A 21900-nucleotide genomic window follows, 5' to 3' on the forward strand; every position below is an offset into this window, starting at 1 on the left:
ATCCTCTGTCTCCCTCTCGCTGATGCTCCTTCCTTGCACTCTCTCTCTCTCAAAAATAAATAAGCATTAAAAAAAAGTGTGTGGTTTGGAAGTGTACAATTCAGTGGTTTTTATTATACTTGCCGAGTTGTGTAACCACTACCACTGCCAATTCCCAGAATACGGCTAATCCCCATTGTTCACGGTGGGATGAAGTTGCCACGATACTGAGTTAGCTAATACTGAGCCATTGTTCTTAGAGAAATGCACGCACGCAGGCGCTCACACACATGTGCATGCACACACTTTACATAGACGATAACTCTGTGAATCCAAAAAACCCAATTCATTCTGGTAGATTCTTTTTTACAGAAGAGAGAATGAGGTTCGGAAATGTTAAGTGAGCTCATCATTTCACCAACAGGTGCCAGAGCAGGGATTCGCACCCGGCGCACCTGCCGGAGCCCATCACCTGCCCTGCTCGGCCACCGTCTCCGAGGCAGGGCCTCACCCGGTTGGACCGCAAATCTGGCAACTCGGTCATTACTCACATGTCTTCAAACAACCAGGAAAACAAGCGGTGACTTTGGGATTACAGATGTTATCAAGTGAGCAAATTTGCAAAAACAGAGTCTCCAAGTGGGGACCACGAGTATTCTCAGCGCCCCAAGAAAGCCCGCACCCCATCAGCAGCCGCTCCCCGTGCACCTGGGAAACCTACAAAATTTTAACTTTTTCTGATTATGCATCTACTACATGCCCGTTATGAGACCTACTCTGTAGGGCACCTGGGAGTCAGGTGGTTAAGTGACCAACTCTTGATTTCAGTTCAGGTCATGATCTCGTGGGCTCTGCGCTGACATCAGGGAGCTGCTTGCTGTCCTCTCTCTCCCTCTCCCTGCCTCTCCTCTGCTTGCATGATCTTTCTCTCCGAATAAGTAAGTAGTAAGAAGGAAAAAGAGTGCGGCTCTTTGGTGGTGCCGCTGTCCCCGAGGGGAGGTTTTGGGGTTGTTGCTGCAATTCTCCAGTCCTCCCTGTTGTTCAGAACCCCCAGTTCTCCTCCAGCCCTGACAGAGGGGGGCGTGGGGCCCCTCCCTGGCAGCCCAGGCTCTGAGACCCATGACATTTGACTCTAAGTGTCCTCGGCGTGCACTTTCCTCCTGGCCGTGTCCAGAAGTCGGTCTGCGCTGATGCCAATCTGCTTGTTTGGGTATTGCCTGCCTGCCCTACACACACACACACACACACGTGCACACACCTACGTGGTCACGCACATGTGCACACGCACAGCCACTCACATGCGCACACATCCATGCACACTCCTGTGTACACACACGCTCATCCACATGTGCATGCCGTGTATACTCACGTACACAGCCACGCACACGTGTGCACACCCAGACGCAACGTACACTGCTCCTTACGTGTCCGTGTGCTGAGAAAGCTGGCGGAACGGGCTGCCCAACCTCCTGGGACAGGTGTCTGACCCGCCGTGCATCCCTGCAGCCCCCCCCCAGACCCCCTATAGCTTGGTTCACAGAGTGCGCAGGGGATGCAGCTCTGCCTGGGGGGAGCCTTCCTGAGGCAGCAGCTACAGGCCGTGCGGCCCTGTCCGGAGCTGAGCCGCAGCTGCCTGGTGTCCCGCTCGTCCCTTAAGCCAACAGAAGCCGAAGGGAAGTGACAGGGAAGTGACAGTCAAGCCTTTATTCACTTATGGCAACAGCACAGCAAGGGGCCAGAATGGAGGTACCGGCTCCGAGTTCCAGCCTCTCCCCCGGGGAAAGGCATAGTCGGGGCGGGTCATCCACTGGGATGCAGATGCCGCACAGCAGACAGAGCCCCAAACAAGAGGCTCCTGCTGCTTTCTGGACTTGGTGGGGCTTGGGGGACGGGGTGGGGGGCGGGGTGAGGTACTGAGTGGGAGTCGGAGTGGAGAAACGAGAAAGCCTTGGCCAAGAGCCCCCCAAGGAAGCGGCCTCCAGACGGAAACGCCCCGAGCGTGGCACTGAGCCTGGGGGGCCCTCCCCGAGAGACCTGTGGGGAAAGCCCCTGCGCTCGCCTGTGGTCAGGTGACCGATCCTGCACGTGACCCTGGCCTGGAGCCCACTCATCCTGGAACCCCCTCTCCAGCGGGGGGAGGAGGGCAGGGAGGAGGGGCAGCGTCTCCCCCTCCCACTTTCTGGGGCAGCCTGCATGTGGCGCAGCCGGGACCCCTGGTCACCCAGCCCGCCGAGGGCTCCGGGGGAGGCCTGCAGGGCGCCCACATGTGGCTGTGGCCCCAGATATGGCTGTGGCCGCCTGAGAGAGCCAAGGCCAGGAGGGGTCAGCAAAGCTCCTGCTCCCTGGGGTGGGAATCAAGGGTCACCGAGAGATGAGGTCGTTCTGCTCGAGTGCGGGACACCAGTCTGTGTCCGGGTAGAGAAGGCAGTGGACAGACTTAAACCTGGGAAGAGGACGGGGGGTCAGGCCTGCTGGAGGTGGGCGTGGCATCAGAGCCCGGCCCCACCACCCACTTACCGAGTGGGGTCCTGCTGCAGGCTGAAGCCACCCGCCACGTTCACCACGTTACGTGGGTTGTCGGGACCCCCGTAGCTCAAGGTGACCTGGATGAGGGGAGGGAGCAGGTCACCATCTCGGGACCAGCTCTTCCTGCCCCAGGACTCCAGCCGGGACAGGCTGCTCTGCCCTGGCCTCCCGGTCCCCTCTGGGGCAGGCTCGCAAACAGCCCGCAAAGGTGACTGGGGCTGAGAGGGGCGGCCCACACGAAGACGAGGCTGGCATCCGGCTCAGGAGGGTGGCTGGTGCCCATGCGGCAGCCCTGCCCGAGCCACTGGGCCCTCCCTGCGGCCCGGTCCACGATGGCACTCGCCCCCTGGGCTGCCGCCTGCCGCGCCGGCCCGTTCGCTGGGGAGAGCACGGCTGCTGCCCCTTCGAATGAGCCAGCAGACGCAGGGGCCTGGGTCCTAGCAGCCCAAACACGGGTCTGCGGCGACTTCGCTGCGGTGCTGGGGACCCTCGTGTTTCCAACCCAAGGTCCCCGAGGTGAGTGCGCTGGGAGCACCCAGCGGGAGCACCAGCGGGCTGTACCTGCTGTAGCACGGCGTCAGGCGGTAGCCTCTGCAGGTTCTCCAGGTGGGAGTGGAAGAGTGAGCTGGGCAGCAGGCGAGCGCCCAGGAGCCCCTCCACGATGTAGCCCACTGTGCAGTCGTCCGGCAGCCGCACTCGCTCAGCCGTGCTCATGAAGCTGCCCAGGCTGGTGGGTGGTCAGAAGGTCGGTCAGGGCCCCCTTGGTCCCCAGCACCACCACCTCCGGCCTCCTGGCACCCCCATGCCCTCCACTCACCTGGCCCAGGGGCTCATCTTAAGAGCGAGGCCTCTGCTCAGGCAGAACCCGGCCCCACCGGTAGCAAACCAGAACTTGACGGTGGTCACCTGCAGAGAAGAAAGACACCAGGCAGAGTATCGTCCTTGAACCACCCACACAAGTGGCACAAGAGCGCTTCTGCACTCCCGTCCTCGGGGCCCCCAGCTCCTCCCGCCGCACCTCCTAGCTTGCCCGAGCTCCTGGAGTGACCCCCCGGGTGGGTCAGACACCGGCCCCCCAGCCCTCTCGGCTGCCTCTGTCAGGCCGAGGACTCACAGTTCCACCTCCCTGGACCCTCTCGGCGGCCTCGATGGGGTGGTCGAGGCTGGGCCGCCCCAGGTAGACATCCTGGCTGGGCGAGAAGGTGGACAGCAGCTGGAGCAGGCCCTTGGGGTTCACGTAGTTGTCGTCATCCACATGGCAGAACCACCTGGGGGCAGTGGGGACTCTCACGAGGGAGGAGCTGGTGCAGCTGGGGGCCTCCACCCCCTGGCCCAGCCTCAGCCCTGGGCTCTCCAAGGGGGCCCCGGGGCACGGCCAGCACATACTTGCGTCCAGACTCGATGAACTTGTCATACTCCACTGACATCTTGCAACACAGCGCCTGACGGGTGTGCACGGCTGAGCAGTTAGTATTGATTACGTGACTGCCTGTCGGGTTGGAGAAACGGGGATGCATGGGGGCTGGGGTGAGGCCTGCTGCCGGCCCACCCCAGACATCAGGGCAAAACGTGGACACCCAGCCGGCCTTGCCGTCTTGCTCTGCCCAAGGGCCCAGGCCGGGTCCGACAGCCCTAGCCTGGCCTCACTTGCTGACAGTGCTGGGCTGGGGAGGGCACTCACCTCCCTGGAGCTGTAGCTCGGGGTCGTCCCCATCGGTGAAAATGAATGTCTGCGGAGAGACAACCTGTGAGGCCCCCGGTGGACGAGGATGGAGCTGCAGAGCCCAAGATGGGCCTGGCCAGGTTGGGGTTGGGCTGGGGGAGAGGGGAGGGCGATCCCCAGCACCTTCTGGTGCTCCCACCGGATGTTTCTGGGGTCTCAGAACAGTGTTAGCTGGGAGAATCCACCCAGGTCTGAAGCCTGGGAAAGGGTGGCGGGGGGAGGGGGGGGCCTGGGTCCCCACAGATTCAGAGCGAGAGTCCGGCCATCACTCGGGCCACGGCAGTGGGTAGCGGGTCCTGGGGATGGGGCGTCAAGTCGCCGGCTGAGGGGCAGTCCTTGAGGGGACAAGGGGTGCCAGGGGTCGCGGCTACATCGGGATCCCGGGTGTGGGATCCCAGGGATCAGGGGTTCGAATGCGGGGATCCAGGGGTGAGGCCCACCTGCTGGCGGGCCCGGGAGATCCAGGTGCGCAGCAGCAGCCCAAGGCGTGACCCGTGGTTCTTCTGGGTGGTCTTGACCGCGATGAAGACGTCGTCCGGCCGCAGGCGGGGGGCGGTGGCGTGTCGGGCAGGGGGCGCGCGCGGGCCGGGGCCCGAGGTCGGGGCCGGGGCCGGGGCCGGCGCGCGGGGCAGCGGCAGCGGCAGTAGCAGCAGCGCGGCCAGGGCCGCGGCCAGCGCGAGGCAGGCCCGGCACAGCGCCCCCCGCGCACGGCTCATGCGGCTGCGGGACCCGCCGGCTCCGCCCGAGCCAGGCCGCACCGCGGCCCCTTTAAGAGCCGCCCCGCCCGCCGCGAGCCGGAAGCGCTGCCCCGGAAGCGGACGGCGCTGCCCCGGAAGCGGACGGCGAGCCGCGGCGGGGTGGGCGAAGATGCCGCTGCCGGTCCAGGTGTTTAACTTGCAGGTAACGAGCGGCGGCCGGCGGCCCCTCCGCACCCCCCATCTTTCCCGCCGCCGCCGCCGCCGGGCCGGAGCCGAGCCCCCGCGCGGCCTCCCCTCCTCGCGGCCCGGCGGCCTCGCGCAGGGTCCCCGCCGTTGGCCCGGCAGGCGCGGCCGGGCGCTAACGCTCTTTCTCCCTTCAGCAGCAGGCCAGCTGTGTGTCAGGGTCGGGGGGTGCAGAGAGTCAGGACAGAATGAGGGATAGCCCGGCCCCCAGCTCGGCCTCCTCGTCAGTGACAGATCTGTACTGCACCCCTCACAGCAGTAGGTCAGACTTCTTCCTGCCGGGCACGGCCGGGGACTTCAGCCTGAGCGCCAGCCTGTCGGCCTGTACGCTGCTTTATGAGGTACCTTCCAGGACAGGGGGCCCAGGAGCGAGCGAGCGAGCGCGGGAGGGGGGCAGAGCCCCGCCCGCCGGGCCGGCCGGCCAGCGCAGGAGGGTCCCCGAGGTGACGCCTCCCCGCCCCCCGCTCCGCGGGCTCCGGGCCCTGCCGCCGCTGCAGCCCCCGCGGTCGGGGCGCTCCCGGGCGGAGGCCGCGCCCGCTTCTTCCTTAGGGCTCGGAGGAGGCAGCGTCAGGACGGCGGCTGGGAACGAGCAGGGAATTGGGGGGGGGGCAGTGGCGCCCCGCTGTCCTCTTCCCGCGCCGGAGCTGGGCGGTTAACGTGGCCGCCGGGCGCTGCCTGGCCACCAGCCGCCAGCCTTCGCCGGGGCGGCGTTGGACACGACCTGGGAGACCGGCCGGGGGGGGAGGGGCAGGGATGGCCGGCTTTCCCCGACAGGATCCCGCCGGGGAGACAGCACGGCGGGCAGAGGTGAACTCAGGGCACAGTGAGGGCTCCTCTCCCGACGGGGGCGGTCCGGCTCAAGGTGCCAAGGTGCCCGCCCGTGTTGCAGGGGGCCGTGGAGCCCATGCAGATTGATGTGGACCCTCAGGAGGACCCGCAGAATGCACCTGATGTCAACTACGTTGTGGAGAACCCCACCCTGGTATGGAGTCTGGGGGCGCTTCCGGGGTGGGCAGGAGGGGACTGACCCCCCACGGGAGGCCCTGCCCGGGCTCCCCACTCTGGCCGTATTTTCCGCTCACCTAGGAGCCTTTGGGCTGTTCCGCTCCCCACTTAAAAAGGGTGGTGTCCAGCTGGAGACCATGCACCCCACTCCTCTCCCACATGGGCAAGCCCACGGCCCAGGCTGCAGTGCACCTTGCCTCACACTGAGGACAGGTCTTCCTGGGGCCCGACCCACAGAGCACTGCTCCTTTCCTCCCCAGCTCGGGGACTGGCAGGAGCGAGGGGTGCCCTTCTGGCTCTGGCGGTGCACCCCCTCAGTGCCCCGGGGCGGAGCTCTACCCCACGTGGCCTTTTCTAGAACTGGCTAGTGGTCTGTCTGAGGCCCACATATGCGTGAGGCCTCTGGGAAACGGGAGGAGGGTCCGCATTCGGGTTCTGCCCCTGCCTTTCCTGCCGGGGCTTGGCCTCTGGGTTCCACCTCTCACAACCTCCGTCCACTCCGCACACCCGCCCCAGGATCTGGAGCAGTACGCGGCCAGCTACAGCGGGCTTATGCGCATTGAACGGCTGCAGTTCATTGCTGATCACTGCCCCCCGCTGCGGGCAGAGGCCCTGAAGATGGCCCTGTCCTTTGTGCAGAGGACCTTCAACGTGGACATGTATGAGGAGATCCACCGGAAGCTCTCGGAGGCCACCAGGTGAGGGCAGGGTGGGGGCCGAGGGTGGGGGCCGAGGGTGGGGGCGGGGGCTGGGCCCCGGGGGCCACAGTGGGAGCTGGCGCTGGGGCCTGGGAGGGCAGGGTGGCGGCGGGCACCAGATGTCCTCCTCGGGAGCAGCCCAGGCAGGGGGCCCTTCCTGTGCCCCTGGGAAGTGACATCACCCCTATGAGGACACTTTAGGAGGAGCACTGCCTCACCACGGCCGCCTGGCCGTCCTTGTTGAAAAGCCAGGCAGGGTGGTAAATGGCCAAATGGTCTAGGTCCTCACTCTCCCTGCTGTGTGGCCGTCACTGTGTTGTCCTGGTCTATTCTGTGTGCATGTGACACGCAGTTATTCTGACGTCAAGCTTGAGATGACAGTTTGCTCCTCTGGTCTCGGCGTGGCTGCATGACTCTCTTCCCATTGGGCGTCCCCACCAGGCTGTGGGGACGCCCCCTTAGCGGCTGGGCCAGAGCTTGGGGGGAGGCCGGGAGGCCCCCCGCGCACGCGCATTGGGCCCTGATGGCCAGGTCCCCCGCAGGGAGCTGCAGAGTGCGCCTGACAGCGCCCCCGACAGTGGTGCGGAACCACCGCCCCTCGACACGGCCTGGGTGGAGGCCACGCGGAAGAAGGCCCTGCTGAAGCTGGAGAAGCTGGACACGGACCTCAAGAACTACAAGGGCAACTCCATCAAGGAGAGTATCAGGTGCTGCTCGGGGCGGGGGCGGGGGCAGGCTGGGCAGGCAGCTGGGCTGCGTGGGCCTGGGCCCAGCGCGCTCATGTCTGGGCCCACAGGCGCGGCCACGACGACCTGGGTGACCACTATCTTGACTGTGGGGACCTCAGCAATGCCCTCAAGTGTTACTCCCGGGCCCGGGACTACTGCACCAGCGCCAAGCACGTCATCAACATGTGCCTCAACGTCATCAAGGTGCGCCCTGCTGCGGTTGGGTGGGCGCGGGGAGAGGCCGCAGGGCGCATCGCGCCTCAGCCGGCAGGGGGCGCCCCCGGGCTGAGTCCACCCCACCCGCCCACCAGGTCAGCGTCTACTTGCAGAACTGGTCTCACGTGCTGAGCTACGTCAGCAAGGCCGAGTCCACTCCTGAGATCGCCGAGGTAACGCTGACTCCGCCCCCGACCTGCCCCGGGACCCCTGATTCCCGCAGGCCTCCTCCTCCGCAGTCTACCCTTGCCCCTCTGAGGCCGGATAGGGCCCAGGAAAGGACAAGAGCGTGGGGGGCTTTGGTGGCTCATGGTGTTCGACTTTCCCCTGCAGCAGCGTGGAGAGCGGGACAGCCAGACCCAGGCTATCCTCACCAAGCTCAAGTGTGCCGCAGGTGAGCTCTGGGGCGGAAGGACACCACCGCTGACCTCAGCGCTGTGGGTGGCCTGTGCCTGCCGAGTGTTGAGTCTCACAACCTGGGTCAGGGCCCTCGGACACCTATGGCGCCAGGTGATGCCTGCCTCGCCCAGGTTCTGCTAGGGTGCGGCAGATGGGCAGAGGCCCAGGCGTCGCTCTCAGCTGCTCTCGCTGCTGGTCCCCTGCTCAGCCCGGGAGGGGTCAGCCTCGGAGGCCTTTGCAGGAGTGACCACACCTGTGCACAGCTTCCCCGGGCCCTTGAGTGAGGAGAGTGCCGAGTTGGCACCCTGTCCCGGACAGAGGAGCGCCTGGGATTGGGGAGGCTGGGGCCCGTTTGCTGATGGCCCTGTGAGGCTCTGAGGCTCTGGCAGCTCCCCTTGGGCACCAGGCTTCATTCTACCTTCCTACGCCCCCCACCCTCCCCCAGGCCTGGCCGAGTTGGCTGCTCGAAAGTACAAGCAGGCAGCCAAGTGCTTTTTGCTGGCTTCGTTCGATCACTGTGATTTCCCTGAGGTGAGGAGTGCGAGGGTCTCGGGAGGAGCCCTTGCTGGGACTTGGGAATCAGGGTGAGGGCTTGTGGGTTGGGTTCTTTCCCCCGGGGTATCCCCCAGCGGAGGCCTGGGTAGGTTTTCGGGGAGGGGCAGGGCAGGGGTGACCCAGTCTCGCCTCTGGGCCTCCCCCCCATCGAATTCTGCCCTGACCGTCAGTGACCAGTTGGCTCTGGATGCCCTTTCTTGCCCTTCAGCTGCTTTCCCCCAGCAACGTGGCCGTTTATGGCGGCCTGTGTGCCCTGGCCACCTTTGACCGCCAGGAGCTGCAGCGCAATGTCATTTCCAGCAGGTGCGTGCGGGGTGGGTGCTGGTCCCGCAGCCAGGAGGCCCGGCCCTTCCCAGGAGCCTGAGGGCTCCCCCTCCCTCGGCCTGCGGAGCGGGTGGGCAGGTGCGGGGCCGGCTCTTAGGGTCTGCACCTGCAGCTCTTTCAAGTTATTCTTGGAGCTGGAGCCCCAGGTTCGGGACATCATCTTCAAATTCTACGAGTCCAAGTATGCCTCGTGCCTAAAGATGCTGGATGAGATGAAGGTGAGGGACTTGCCAGGTGTGGAGGGCGGGCAAGGCCGAAGGCCTGGGGCAGCTGGTGGCTGACCAGGTCTCTTCCCCAGGACAATCTGCTCTTGGACATGTACCTGGCTCCCCACGTCAGGACCCTCTATACTCAGATCCGCAACCGTGCCCTCATCCAGGTAGATGTGAGGGGACAGAGCGGAGGTGGGGTGCCCGGCCCGGGTCTGGGGCCGCAGGAGGCTGACGCGCCCTCTGCCCCGCAGTACTTCAGCCCCTACGTGTCGGCTGACATGCACAAGATGGCCACAGCCTTCAACACCACAGTGGCGGCCCTGGAGGACGAGCTGACGCAGCTCATCCTGGAGGGCCTCATCAACGCCCGCATCGACTCCCACAGCAAGGTGGCCGTGCTCGGGCCAAGGCCGTGAGTGCAGGGAGGGAAGCCCTGAGCCCCAAGGGACCCCGCTGAGCCCCGTGCCTCCACAGATCCTGTACGCCAGGGATGTGGATCAGCGCAGCACCACATTTGAGAAGTCCCTGCTGATGGGGAAGGAGTTCCAGCGGCGTGCCAAAGCCATGATCCTGCGGGCGGCGGTGCTGCGTAACCAGATTCACGTCAAGGTGAGGGCGGGGCGGCCCGGGCCTGCGGGGGGGGGGGGGGGGCACAAGTGCGGCTGCGGAGCTGAGCAGCCGTTGTCTCCGCCCCAGTCCCCTCCCCGAGAAGGGAGCCAAGGCGAGCTGACGCCGGCCAACAGCCAGTCCCGGATGAGCACCAACATGTGAGGGCCCCCGCGGCCCCCAGGACGGTGTGTGCGCCTGCCGCCTCCCTCCTCCCCGGACTCGGACACGTGGGCCTCCTGGCGCTCTTTCGACACTTCTGGAGGTGCCACCTGTGACCCCCCCCCACTGTTCCCCCCCACCTGCTGGGGCTTCCACATCCAGCCTCCGTGCTCCCTCCACCCTGCTGTGCCCTGTGCTGGGGGCCCTGGCCACACGGACTGCTGGTCCAGGCCCTTCCGGGAAGACCCACAGGACTCCCCTCTGCGGGCCCAGAGCCCCTCCCGGCAGCACGGCCTCCCTGCCCCTGCGGATGGTCCCCTCCGGCCATTAAAGGACAGTCTGAGAACACCCCCGGGTGCCGTTCCTTCCTGCCTAGACGGCTTTTAAGGCTCCTCCAGGCACAGACCTTGCTTCCCTGGGCTCCGTCCCTCAGCCAGGCAGCGTGGCGGGGAGGGGGCGAGGTTTCCCACACCGGAAGGTTCCTCGTTCCACCGGCTTCCCCCGTCCCCACACACGCTCTCCGGCCCTCCGCACACATCTCTGAAACGATTTATTGTTCACTGCTGAACACACACGTTGCTAGGAGGGGGCAGGTCCGGCCTGGGAGCCTGCTCCCTGGTGCAGCATTTCCGGGCTCCCAGCGCAGGTGAGGGCAAGACCAGCTCATCCTTCCGTGTCGAGTAGCGGGAGATTCCCTGAGTAAAGGCGATTCCTCCAGCGGGGCGTGATGAGGCTGCAGTGGCAGCCCTGGGACTGGGGGGGGGGCACTGTGCGTCGGGCTCTGGCCGCCCTTCAGGCCAGGGCGCTGCCCACCACCTCGGGAAAGCTGCCTGGGTCCCCCGACCCTGTCGGCTGAGGCTCCTGCAGCCGGGACTGGGCTCCCTTCCAGGCCAGAGACTTCTCCAATTTGGTTTTAAAAAGCAATCCGTGACCTGGCAGAGGAGCAGGAAGAAGTGGGGCTCAGGAGGCCAAAGGCTGCACTGTCCCCAGAGGGGACACGCGGACGGCAGCAGGTGCCCCTACCTGGGCAATCCGCGGCCTCTCTGAAAGCTCGCTTCTTGCAGCAGCCCCGGCACAGGTTGAACACACATCTGTTGCCCTGGACGCCAGGAGAGCGGGTGAGCCTGGGGCAGGGGGGGCCACTCCCGCAGGGACCCTGTGAGGCGGTGTCAGCAGGGGACCACCCTGCCCGCTACCTGCCGAGGTCGCGCTCTGCCCCGGGCAGCAGGGCCAGACTCACCTTTGGGTTTCCACACTGGTCACACTTCGCGTATTTTGCTGAGAAAGGAACAAAAACCTGTTGGCTCGGCAGGCGAACCCATCCCCCAGCTGCCGCTTCCTCCCCCGAGTCCCGGTGGGGGTTCCTGCTCCCTGGGGCCGGCCAGGCAGCGCGAGGGGCGCAGGATGCAGTGGGCCCCGGGGCTGCCGGCAACCTGCGGCCCACCGGCCCAAGGACCCGCCCCCCTCCTCTGCGCGCTCGCCACCAGGCGGGCCTTCTCCGGAAGGCGGCCCCTCCACGGCTCTCCTCCGGCCCGGGCAGCGGGAACGGCTCACGCTTCAGCGACGGGTCGAAGGTCTTGTGGGGGTTCCTCAGCTGCTTCTTCTGCTTGTTCTTGGACAGGACGTCTGTGCCCCCCTCCTCCTCCTCCAGGGCCCGCTTGCTGCGGGCTCCCCCGTTCTCCCTGCTCCCTTCCCTGGGCCTGAAAGGGAAGGGTGGTGGGCAGAGCCGGGGGCACTTGCGAGAGATGACGTGCCCACAACCCTCTGGTGGCCCCAGCAGCTTGGCTCTTGTGCCGCCGCGGCTGGGCCTGGGGGGCCACAGATGGCAGCCAAGCTCACCTGCAAAACCCCAGGGGAAGCGCAGGGGTGTCAACCTGCTGACCCCAGGACAGACACACCCAGGATTGGAAACAGGAGAGAATCCCCTTGTGGAGAAAAAACGTAAAACCGCAGCACCCGCCGATAGAAAAGAAGCAAGCACGACACCAAGAGATGGGACTGAGCCGCCAGCACCCTCCGCTGAGGCCGCGAAAGGCAGGCCAGGGTCTCGCAGCCCTGTGCCCCCCACCCCTGCCCCTGGGCTGCTGTGCAGCTCACCCTGGCCGGAAATAGGGCTGGCAGATCCAGTGGAAGAAAGGCAGGCCGCCCGCTGGCTTCTCTCCCTCCTTCTGCCTGGACATATCCTCCTGCAAAGCCCAGAGGGCCCTTCGTCACGGAGCCCCCCCCCCCCCGCTCCGGCGGCCCTGCCAGCCCCAGCACCTGCCTGGCAGCGCAGCTTCAGCTCCTGGCTCACGGCCGCGATGCCCTCCAGGGTCTTCACCTTGGCGAGTTCCTCCCGAAGCTGCTGATGCACCTGCAGCCTAAGGCAGGGGCTCCGTCACACGCGGCTAACACCCCCCCAACCCCCGTCCAGACAGCCCACCCCCTTGGGACCCCCAACACCCCAGGTGGGGTCCAGAGCTGGCGGGGTGTGCCTCGAGAGCGTACTCACGTGTGGTGCCACAGCTTGAAGAGGTGGGCCCGGACGTAGGACAGGGGGCAGGGGTGCTGCCGCACGATGTCCAGATATTCCTCGGCCAGCTCCCACACGGCAGGGCTGCGGCCCTCAAACAGGGCAGGGTTGTGCAGGTTGCCCTCTGCGGGTGGGGTCGTGGGCTTGAGGCTGCAGGCACTCCCGTGCCCAGAGGGCCGCCCCCTCCCATGCTGAGGTCAGCCTGTGAGCAAGGCCAGCGGGGGGGCCCACAGGGTCACGACCTCACCTGCGCTCATGACCCCCTGCACTCCCGTGTCCTGGATGCAACGCTCCACGTCCTGCAGGCACTGGATGTTCCCGTTGGCAAACACAGGGATGGTTACTGCCTTCCTGTCGGGGGCAGGGGGCGCATGCTCAGAAGAACCCGGTTCCCTCACTTTCAGGGGCCGCACCCCAGCCAGTACATGCTCCTCTTCCTGCTACAAGGCTCCCTACTGGCCCTGGTCACCTCCCCCATTACCCCCCACTGGTGGCGGCCGAACGGCTGGGCACCTGGTCTCGGGGCCAGGCTGCATCCCCACCCTGGGTCTGCCCTCTGTGTCCACTCACCGCACAGCCTTGATGTGCTCCCAGGACGCGGTGCCCGACAACGGCCCCTTCTGCTCCTTGGTGCGCCCGTGCACGGTCAGCAGCTGGGACACAGCAGCGCCCAGGCTCTATCCCACTTGTGGCCGCAGACCCCAAGCCGGCCCCAGGGGAACCCCCTCGCTTTGGCATCTGCTTCCCACGCAGAGCGGAGCAAAGGCAGCCTTGCATCCGGTTCGCGCACTGTCTCCGTCCCCCGGGTCGAGGCTGGCAGGTCGCTCCCCCTCCCCCCCCATGTCTCCCACGGACCCACCCAGGAGGTGGAGCCGAGAGGCACAGCCTTGTTTGAGGAGGGCCAGTCTTGGAAGTGACAGCACCCTCGAGCCCAGCTCCAAACGCCTGAGGGAGGGCCAGGCGGGCAACCACCTGACCTCAAGGCTGCTGGCAGGTACAGAGAAGTGAGCTGGGGCTTGTCCACCTTCTACCCTCCTCAGGTCCCACCTGACGGTTGCCAGGATTCCAGTTCACCCCCCAGAGTTTGCTCAAGGGGGCTCCTGGGGTCCAGGTGCAGAGGACACGGGGCCGGGGAGTGGTGCTCGGCCCCCTCACCTGACAGCCGGCCTTCTCCAGCATCTGAGCGTACTTCACGGTCTTGTCAATCTCTGGGAAGACACGGATTTTGCAAGTGACGGGGACAGAGAGTTTCTCATGTGCCAGCAGAACTGGGAAAAAGAAGTCGGTTTCTGAGAAGCGTGGTGTTCGCCCGCACGCAGGCTGCGGGGAGCTGAGACCACCAGGGCACGGGAAGGCGGGGACCCCTCCCCCTCTCCCTCTGGCACCTACGGGTCTGGCTCGACTTAGGGCTTGTCCTGCAGCAGCGAGCGCACCAGGACGGGGACTTGCCAGCCAAGGTCTCAGAGCTGCTTCACCAACCCTGCCCCAGCCTGACGCCCCGCCTACACCCGCAGCCAACTCACTCATTCTCTGGAGCAGGTCCCACTCCTCCTGCAAGAAAGCCCCGTAGTGACCTGCACAAGACAGGCATGGCCCTTGGCACCTCTCCTCCACCCCCACCCCCCCACGGCCACACAGGGCACAAGCACCACCGCCTTCCCCCCAGCCATCCGAGGGGGCGGCAACAATCACGGGGAGGAGCGGTTTCTCAGCATCACACCTGGGGGCTGCTGCCCAGGATCCGCCCCTCCCCCAGCTTCTGACCAGCCAGCAACCCCTTGGGCTCAGTGAAGAAAGCGTGAGCCCCACGCCGGGCAGCCAGTGTAACCTTTCAGCGACGCATGTTTACCCAGATGGCGCCCAGTGACCCCCCCGGGGGACTAAGGGAAGGGATTATCCCGGGAGCCAGCAGAGCCCCGTCCCTCCAGCGCTGGAGAAGAGCCGCCTCCAGAGGGAGGAGCAAACAAAAGGCTGGGACGCCACCAGAGCTGCCCCCGCTGTGGGAGCAGGGTCAGCCACACCCTGGCCTCCATCCGGGCACCCTGTGGCACCGAGCCTCACCCCAGCCTAATGCGGGCGCTCAACACAGGAACCCAGAACAGAACTCACCTCGCTTGGCTATCATCTGCGGGCACCCCAGGTTCAGGTCGATGGCATCACAGTAATCCTGGGCCAGGAGAGCCGCCTGGACAAACACTTCTGGGTCATTGGCACAGAACTGGAAAACAAGGAAGTTGCCTCGAACCTGAACCAGGCCCCACGGGGGTCCACACCTGACCCGGTGGAGACAGCGTCCCAGGGTTGCCTGCAGGACGTCACCCCGTCCTGAAAGTTTACATATGGTGCGTCCGCAGGCCACAGGAGGGGGAACACAGAACCACGTAATTTGTCTCAACTGTAACAAGGCTGGGATCACGGACTCTGGACACAGAGCAGGGCACCTTTCCCAAAGACCTGACAGCGCGCGGTGACAGGGCCGGTGGTGCGGTGTCGGGGGCTTGAGTCTTCCAGGGCGCCCAAGGGGTCTCTAACAAACCCGGTGGGGTGGACCGCGGAGACCCGCAGCAGGTGCCCTTGGAAGCCCCGCCCTCCTCTCGGATCGGGAGGTCCCGCCCTGCGGCCCACCTGCACGATGAGGGGCCGGTCCTCGGGGCACACTTCGCAGTACAGGTTGTCCTTCCGGTAGTTGGCGTCGCGCACGAAGACCTGGGCGTGCAGCATGGGCGTGTAGCAGAGCTGGGCCCCGTGCCGGCGGCTCAGCAGCCTCCAGGCCAGCTCGCTCTGGTCCACCATGGGCGCCACGACATGGCGAGCGCCCCCCAGGGTGCGGCTCCAGAACTCGAAGCCCTGCAGCTTCGGCATCGTCCGCACACTGAAGAGGGAGACAGGCGGCTCAGCCGCGGGCGGCGGGGCGCCACTCCCGGGGGCGGCCCTGACCTCGCCGAGGCCGCTTCTGCGCAGCCCGATGGCCACGCACTTGGAGCCCCGCGCTGAGGCCCGTCCCGCCCGCCCCCCTCCTCACAAAGGCGGCTCCTGCTCCGCGGGAAAGGGCGGGAAGGCTCCTTCTCCGGCCTGGCTCGGCCGTGCCGGCCACACACCCTCGCAGCAACTGACCCCGCCAGCTGGCGGCCACGCGGCCGAGTCGGCCCCGGGGGCCGTGGGGCCAAGCCCCGGGCGCCCACTGCGCGTTCCCAGAGACCCTGAACCCCCGGGGGGAAAGTCCCCAAAAAGGCCGGGGCGCCGCGGCGTCAGCCGCACGACACCTACCTGTGCCGGGGCCCTCTCGGACCGCCGCCAGGGCCTCTGGGAGCCAGGGCGCGGCGTGGGCTCCCTCCGGGCCGTCAGGCCGCCACGCCGGGGCCGCCGCCCGGCCCAGGGCTCCGCGCCGGGGCCGCCGGAAGGTGCCTCCTCCAGGGCGGTCCGGGCGGCCCCGCGGTGCGGCGGGAAACGCGTCCCCGCGAAACCGCGCCAGGCCGCGATGCGGCCCGCCCCGCGAGGTCGGGGGTCAGAGGCCGGAGGTCGACGGGGCCACGCCACGCCTCGCTCCGGCGGTGCGAGTTGGCGCGCCGACCGCGGGCGCCGGGGCTCGGCCCGGCCGGCTCCCGCTTTCGCCTCCGAGCTCCGCCTCTCTCTTCCCCAAAGGGGCCGCAAGCCCCCGGCCCGGTCCTGCGCACCGCGCCCTCCGCAAGCCCCCAGGCGGCCGGAAGTGCTGCTTTGCGCGAGGCCACACCCCGCACTTCCGGGCTCAGGCGGCGCGCGAGGCTAAGCCGCGGGAAACCCGGGGCGTCCGCCACGCCGCGCACGCGCAGAGTGCCTCGCGCCGCGGGGTCTGGCGCAGGCGCACCGAGAAGCGCCCGCCTCCGTCGCCGGGGCCGGGGAGAACCTACCTGCGAGCCTCCCCGGGGCCGGGCCTGCCTCCTGGCGGCCCCGGGAAGCCGGCGGCCCTTTCCTGAAGGAACCCTGTGGCCTCACGCTTCCCTGCTCAGCGGGGAACCCGAACCTGCCGGTGCGGCGCGAGCTCGCGCCCCGGCTCCCCGCCGTGCACGTGCGCACAGGCCCGCCGTTCCGCCCGCAAGTGTCTCCGCATCCGACGGCCAAGGGTGAAAGAAGAATCGTAACAAACGTGAAAACTGAGTTAACACACCTGAGAATAATAACACCAAATATCCACCCCGTGTCGGCCGTGGTCCCGCTGGAGCGAGCGCTCGAAGGCACCTGGCCTGACGAGATGTGCTGTGTGACAGACACGCCAGGTTTGGGGCGCCCGGGGGCTCAGTGGGTCAGCGTCCGACTTCGGCTCCGGTCACGATCTCACGGTTCCTGGGTTCGAGCCCCGCGTCGGGCCCTGTGCTGACTGCCGGCTCGGAGCCTGGAGCCTGTTTCAGAGTCTGTGACTCCCTCTCTCTCTGACCCTCCCCTGCTCACGCTGTCTCTCTCTCTCAGAAATAAATTTAAAAACATTAAAAACAAACAAATAAAATACCCAGTATTCAATAAGGTGTTGTAAGACATTGGAAGACCCGAGAAAACTTGAGACCTGTACAGATACTGTAAATTAACAGTACGCTTCTAGGTAAGCAATGGGCCAGACAAGGAATCAAATGGGAAATTTAAAAAAGTGAATGAAAATGAAAACAAAACTAAAATTTATAGGATACAGCTAAAGCAATTCTTGGAACAAAATTTTGAGCTATTAACTTCTACATGAGAAGACAAAGATCTCAGATCAATCACCTAAACTTCCACTTTAAGGACTATTAAGAGCAAACTAAATCGAAAGCCAGGAGAATAATGGACATAATAAAAAATAGAACAAAAAAAATAAATGGAAAACAGAAGAGCAATAGTGAAAACACTGAAACCAGAAATTGGTTTCTTTTTAAAGAATCAACAAAATTGACAAACCTTTAGCTGGGCCGGTGGAGAAAAAACAGAGAAGACACAGACGGACAGAATCAGTGTGTTATCACGGAAATGAGCACGGGAAGGGAGGGCTGAGAAAACACAGAGAAGTTCGATAAAACTGACGAACGCCCAGAAAGATAAGATCACTGAAACCGACCCAAAAATAAATTAGGGGCACCTGGGGGGCTCAGTTGGTTAAAGCATCTGACTCTTGATCTCGGCTCCGGTCATGATCTCACGGCTTGTGAGTTGGAGCCCCGAGACAGGGTCTGTGCTGACAGCTCGGAACCTGCTTGGGATTCTCTCTCTCTGTCTCTCTCTCTCTCTCAAAATAATAAACTTTAAAAAATAAATAATAAATATAAAATCCAGGTAGATCTATAACAACTAAATACATTGTATTTGTAATTTAAGATCTCCCACAAAATAAAAGCCCCGGCTTCGGTGAGTTCTAGGAAATATTTAAAAATTCACACGAATCGTCTACAGACTCTTCTAAAAAAAAAACTGAGGCGAGAGCACTACCCGACTCGTTCTGTGATGCCTGGAGTGTCCCGATGTGAAAACCAGTCAGAGGCCGGGCACTAACATCCTTCACAAGCACAGAACTGCAGGAGCACACGTAAGACGTTTTGCACACGGCGCCCCGGGTGCAAGGTGGACTTGCAGGCCGGTCAGCCGCTGCCCCACACGTTAAGGGAGGTGCGCACAAGCACACGGCGCTCGCAAAGAGTCCGACGCAATTGACAAAATCCAACACCTACTCAAGATTAAAAGAAAAAAAAAAAAGCCCTTGATGAACCAGGAATAGAGGAGAAAGAGAGAGGAGCTTCCTCAACCTGATCAAAAGTATCTGCAGGGCACCTGCGTGGCTCAGTTGGTTGGGCGTCTGACTTGGGGTCAGGTCATGATCTTCCAGTTTGTGGGTTCGAACCCCGCGTTGGGCTCGGTGCTGACAGCTCAGAGCCTGATGCCTGCTTCACATTTTGTGTCTCCCTCTCTCTGTGACTTTCCCCTGCTCGAGTCTGTCTTTCTCTCTCTCAAAAATAAATAAGCATTAAAAATTTTTTTAAAAAGTATCTGCAAAAACTCCAACTTAGAGCGGACATAGGGGTGAAAGGCTGACGGCTTTCCCCTCGGACCAGGAACAAGGTGGGGGTGCTCTCCCCCCTCTTCCGCGAAACAGTGCTGGCAATTGTGGGGTGACAGCAAGGCAGGAAGAAGGGTGAGGGCCATACAGATGCGAACAAGAGAAAATGCCTCCTTCTGCCATGATTGTCGACATAGAAATTCCTCAGCAATCTAAAACAAAACAAAACAAAACAAAAAACTACAACTAAGAAATGAGTTCAGCAAGGTCAATACACAAAAATCAATCACATTTTTTTAAGTCATCTCTATGCCCAACATGGGGCTCAAACTTAGGGCCTGAGATCAAGAGTCGCTCACTCCAGTAACTGAGCCAGCCAGGCGCCCCTCAAGCCAGCTTTATATACAAACATAGGAAAACTGAAGTACTCTTTCTGATTTTTCCAATAAAAATTACTTAATTATAAATCTAACACAATGTGTACCAGGATCTGCAGGTTGATAATTACAAAATTCTGATGAAAAAAACCAAAGGCGAGGGTGGGGATCTGGCTCAGTCAGCAGAGCATGTGACTCTTGATCTCAGGGTCATGAGTTAAAGCCCCACTGGGCATGGAGCCTGCTTAAAAATAAATTTAAAAATTGGTGCATCTGAGTGGCTCAATTGGCTGAGTGTCTGACTCTTGACTTTGGCTCAGGTCATGACCTCACGATTGGCGGGATTGAGCACCGCATCAGGCTCTGTGCTGACAGCATGGGGCCTGCTTGGGATTCTCTCCTTCCCTCAGTCTCTGCCCCCTACCCTGCTCTCTCAGAATAAATAAATAAACTTTTAAAAAATATTTTATTTTATTTCTGAGAGAGAGAGAGACAGTGTGAGCAAGGGAGGGGCAGAGAGAGAGGGAGACACAGAATCCAAAGCACGATCCAGGCTCCGAGCTGTCAGCACAGAGCCCGACGTGGGGCTTGAACCCATGAACTGTGAGATCATGACCTGAGCCGATGTTGGACGCTTAACCGACTGAGCCCCCCAGGCGCCCCTAAATAAATAAACTTTTAAGGGACGAAAAAGGACATTGAAGGACGCTCTCTCACGGTTTGGAGAGGAACTCCGTGGGCCTGGCACAGACCATTCCCCACTGTAGAGACGTGGCTTCTCTCTAATTTCAGCTATAGGTTTAGTGTAAGAAGAATCCAGCCAGCTCCTCGCAGATGTGGACAAGCTCACTCTAAATCTATACGGAAAAGCCACGTGCCTGGAGGAGGTACAAGGGGTCCCTGAAAGGGGAGGGGTCGCTGTGCCCCCGGTGGGCCTGGGAGTGGGGCGCCCAGGAGCGCACGCGCACAGACCCCCCGATAAACTCTGGGGACGGGGCGGAAGCGGTTCCAAGGACGAAATGGAACAATCAAACCTCCACGGGCAAAAACCGCAACCTCAGACCTTATACCAAAAATTAGCTCAATAAAATGTGCAACTGTAAACCTTTTAGAAAAAACATAGGAAGGTGTCTTTGTACTTGGGGTTGGGAGAGAAACGGTCACGCGTGGCACTGACGTCGTGGCGCGTGGAAGGCGAGCCTGGTCAAGCCGGCCCGAGAAGTCGCCCCGGAGCCCGTAGAATGTGAGGCTCTGCCGACACTCGGCAAAACCAGGGAGCCGGCGAGTCACCCGGGCGGCCTGACGGAACGGAGGGGCGACGAAGGTGTCCGTGACTGGGGGGCGCTCTCCCCACGCGCCGCGTCCGCCCCTCCAGCTGCCCGCACGGTGAGCCTGGGACGCGCATCGCGTCAGGGACTGGCCGGCAGTCGGCGCTGCCGGGAAGGGGCGCTGCCGGGGCGGTGCCGGGGCGGGGCGGGGCGGGGCCGGGGCCGGGGCGCGGGCGGGGCGGGGCGGGGCCGGGGCGCGGGCGGGGCGGGGCGGGGCCGGGGCGCTGGCGGGGCGGGGCGGGGCCGGGGCGCTGGCGGGGCGGGGCCGGGGCGCTGGCGGGGCGGGGCGCTGGCGGGGCGGGGCGGGGCCGGGGTCGGGGCGGGGCCGGGGCCGGGGCCGGGGCGGGGCGGGGCCGGGGTCGGGGCGGGGCCGGGGTCGGGGCGTGGCGGGGCCGGGGTCGGGGCGTGGCGGGGCCGGGGTCGGGGCGTGGCGGGGCCGGGGCGGGGCCGGGCCGGGGCGGGGCCGGGGCGCTGGCGGGGCGGGGCGGGGCGGGGCGGGCGGGTTAGTGGGGCAGCCCGGCCGCGCCCTCGCCTGCCGCCTCCTGGCGTCCTTAGTGGCAGGGCGATGCCCCCTCCTTCGTTCCTGACACCAGCGACGGGAAAATCTGGAGGAAATGGGCAAATGCCTAAGGCCGCAGGCGCCCGCAGCCGAGCACCGGACGGGCCGCTGGCGGGTGGGGAGGCGGCGCGCAAGGAACGGGCCGCCGAACGCGCGGCAGCGGCTTGTTCTCCAGGAGGCGACGCGGCGTCTCCGCGGCTGCGCCCACAGCAGGTGCCTCGAGGCGGCGGACGTGCTTCTGCCCCGGCTGCGGTGACGCGCGGACACAGGGGTCTGGAGCCGCACGCGCACGCGCACGCACACACGCGCACGCGCGCGTAGAAGGGGCATCGTGCCCGGGTCACGTTCCGCGTCTGCCTCGCTCCACAGAGACCCGCGGGGCTCTCACGGGGGGAGCGCGGACGGTACGGAGGCCCCCGGCACGTGTTTTGCAACTTTCTGTGAATATTTATATATATATTTTAAATTTTTTAATGTTTATTTATTTTCGAGAGAGACCGAGCACAAGCAGGGGAGGGGCAGAGGGAGGGAGACACAGAATCCGAAGCGGCTCCAGGCTCCGCGCCGTCAGCACAGAGCCCGACGCGGGGCTCGAACCCACGGACTGGACCATGAGATCGTGGCCTGAGCCGAAGCCGACGCCCGACCGACGGAGCCCCCCGGGCGCCCCGCTCTGTTTATATTTGTAAAGCTTCGTTAGGAGGAGGAATAGGTCAGGGCAGCCGGGCCGCAGGGGCGGACGGCGCGGGCGGGCGTGCGGCCTGTCGCTCAGCCGCCGAAGGGGAGGAAGTCCCGCCATTTGCCACCACGGGTCTGGGCCCGAGCGGCCGAGCGAGGCGTCAGGGGAGGACGAGCACTGAGGGTGTCCCCCGCCCGGGGCGTCCGAGAGCGGCGAGCGGCGGGGTCTCAGGGGCGGGGGGGGGGCCCCCCCCCCCCCCCCGGCCTGCGCGGTGACCGGGAACAGCCTGTTTTCGCGGGTTTTCTGGGGGAACCCAGTGTCTCCTGTGAGGTGTCCGCGCAGGTCTCGCCTGCGGGCGTCCGGGCCCTTCGGCACC

The 21900-nt window shown here is 64.3% G+C and overlaps 4 protein-coding genes across 10 annotated transcripts; 2 read left to right on the plus strand and 2 right to left on the minus strand.

Moving 5' to 3' along the window:
- Positions 1–1657: 1657 nt before the first annotated feature.
- On the minus strand, positions 1658–5005 carry RFNG (RFNG O-fucosylpeptide 3-beta-N-acetylglucosaminyltransferase). The gene is made up of 8 exons (XM_039226420.1): positions 4669–5005; positions 4187–4235; positions 3892–3994; positions 3620–3773; positions 3323–3411; positions 3067–3232; positions 2497–2582; positions 1658–2422 (listed from the first exon to the last, which is right to left on the minus strand). The coding sequence occupies exons 1-8, from the start codon at positions 4942–4944 to the stop codon at positions 2341–2343; spliced, it is 1005 nt and encodes a 334-aa protein (XP_039082351.1). The 5' UTR covers positions 4945–5005; the 3' UTR covers positions 1658–2340.
- Positions 5006–5023: 18 nt separating this feature from the next.
- On the plus strand, positions 5024–10422 carry GPS1 (G protein pathway suppressor 1). Of its 5 annotated transcripts, XM_039226418.1 has the most exons (15): positions 5070–5128; positions 5426–5510; positions 6059–6151; positions 6691–6872; positions 7415–7579; positions 7669–7804; positions 7912–7989; positions 8150–8210; positions 8661–8746; positions 8979–9073; positions 9207–9312; positions 9393–9473; positions 9558–9695; positions 9781–9915; positions 10003–10422. In XM_039226418.1, exons 3-15 carry the CDS (start codon positions 6074–6076, stop codon positions 10075–10077), a joined length of 1416 nt encoding a protein of 471 aa, XP_039082349.1. In that variant the 5' UTR covers positions 5070–5128; positions 5426–5510; positions 6059–6073; the 3' UTR covers positions 10078–10422. The 5 variants fall into 5 exon arrangements, with proteins under 5 accessions (XP_039082345.1, XP_039082346.1, XP_039082349.1 ...); XM_039226414.1 differs by lacking the exon at positions 5426–5510 and having other exon boundaries at positions 5024–5128; XM_039226415.1 differs by lacking the exon at positions 5426–5510 and having other exon boundaries at positions 5024–5128; positions 8153–8210.
- A 185-nt stretch (positions 10423–10607) lies between these two features.
- On the minus strand, positions 10608–16314 carry DUS1L (dihydrouridine synthase 1 like). 3 transcript variants are annotated; one of them, XM_039226535.1, is made up of 14 exons: positions 15854–16309; positions 15212–15458; positions 14696–14804; positions 14110–14160; positions 13742–13854; positions 13157–13239; positions 12834–12937; positions 12566–12710; positions 12338–12434; positions 12172–12260; positions 11629–11774; positions 11315–11352; positions 11098–11173; positions 10608–11006 (listed from the first exon to the last, which is right to left on the minus strand). In XM_039226535.1, the coding sequence occupies exons 2-14, from the start codon at positions 15446–15448 to the stop codon at positions 10867–10869; spliced, it is 1428 nt and encodes a 475-aa protein (XP_039082466.1). In that variant the 5' UTR covers positions 15449–15458; positions 15854–16309; the 3' UTR covers positions 10608–10866. The 3 variants fall into 3 exon arrangements, with proteins under 3 accessions (XP_039082466.1, XP_039082465.1, XP_039082464.1); XM_039226534.1 differs by having other exon boundaries at positions 11315–11774; positions 13742–13794; positions 15854–16314; XM_039226533.1 differs by having other exon boundaries at positions 11315–11774; positions 15854–16313.
- Positions 15552–16539, plus strand: LOC120228128 (translation initiation factor IF-2-like). Its single transcript, XM_039226285.1, has 2 exons — positions 15552–16137; positions 16229–16539. The coding sequence occupies exons 1-2, from the start codon at positions 15552–15554 to the stop codon at positions 16537–16539; spliced, it is 897 nt and encodes a 298-aa protein (XP_039082216.1).
- Positions 16540–21900: the final 5361 nt, after the last annotated feature.

The sequence above is a fragment of the Hyaena hyaena genome, unplaced genomic scaffold (assembly GCF_003009895.1).
Source record: "Hyaena hyaena isolate Hyena2069 unplaced genomic scaffold, ASM300989v1 scaffold_21, whole genome shotgun sequence".
Lineage (NCBI taxonomy): Eukaryota > Metazoa > Chordata > Mammalia > Carnivora > Hyaenidae > Hyaena > Hyaena hyaena.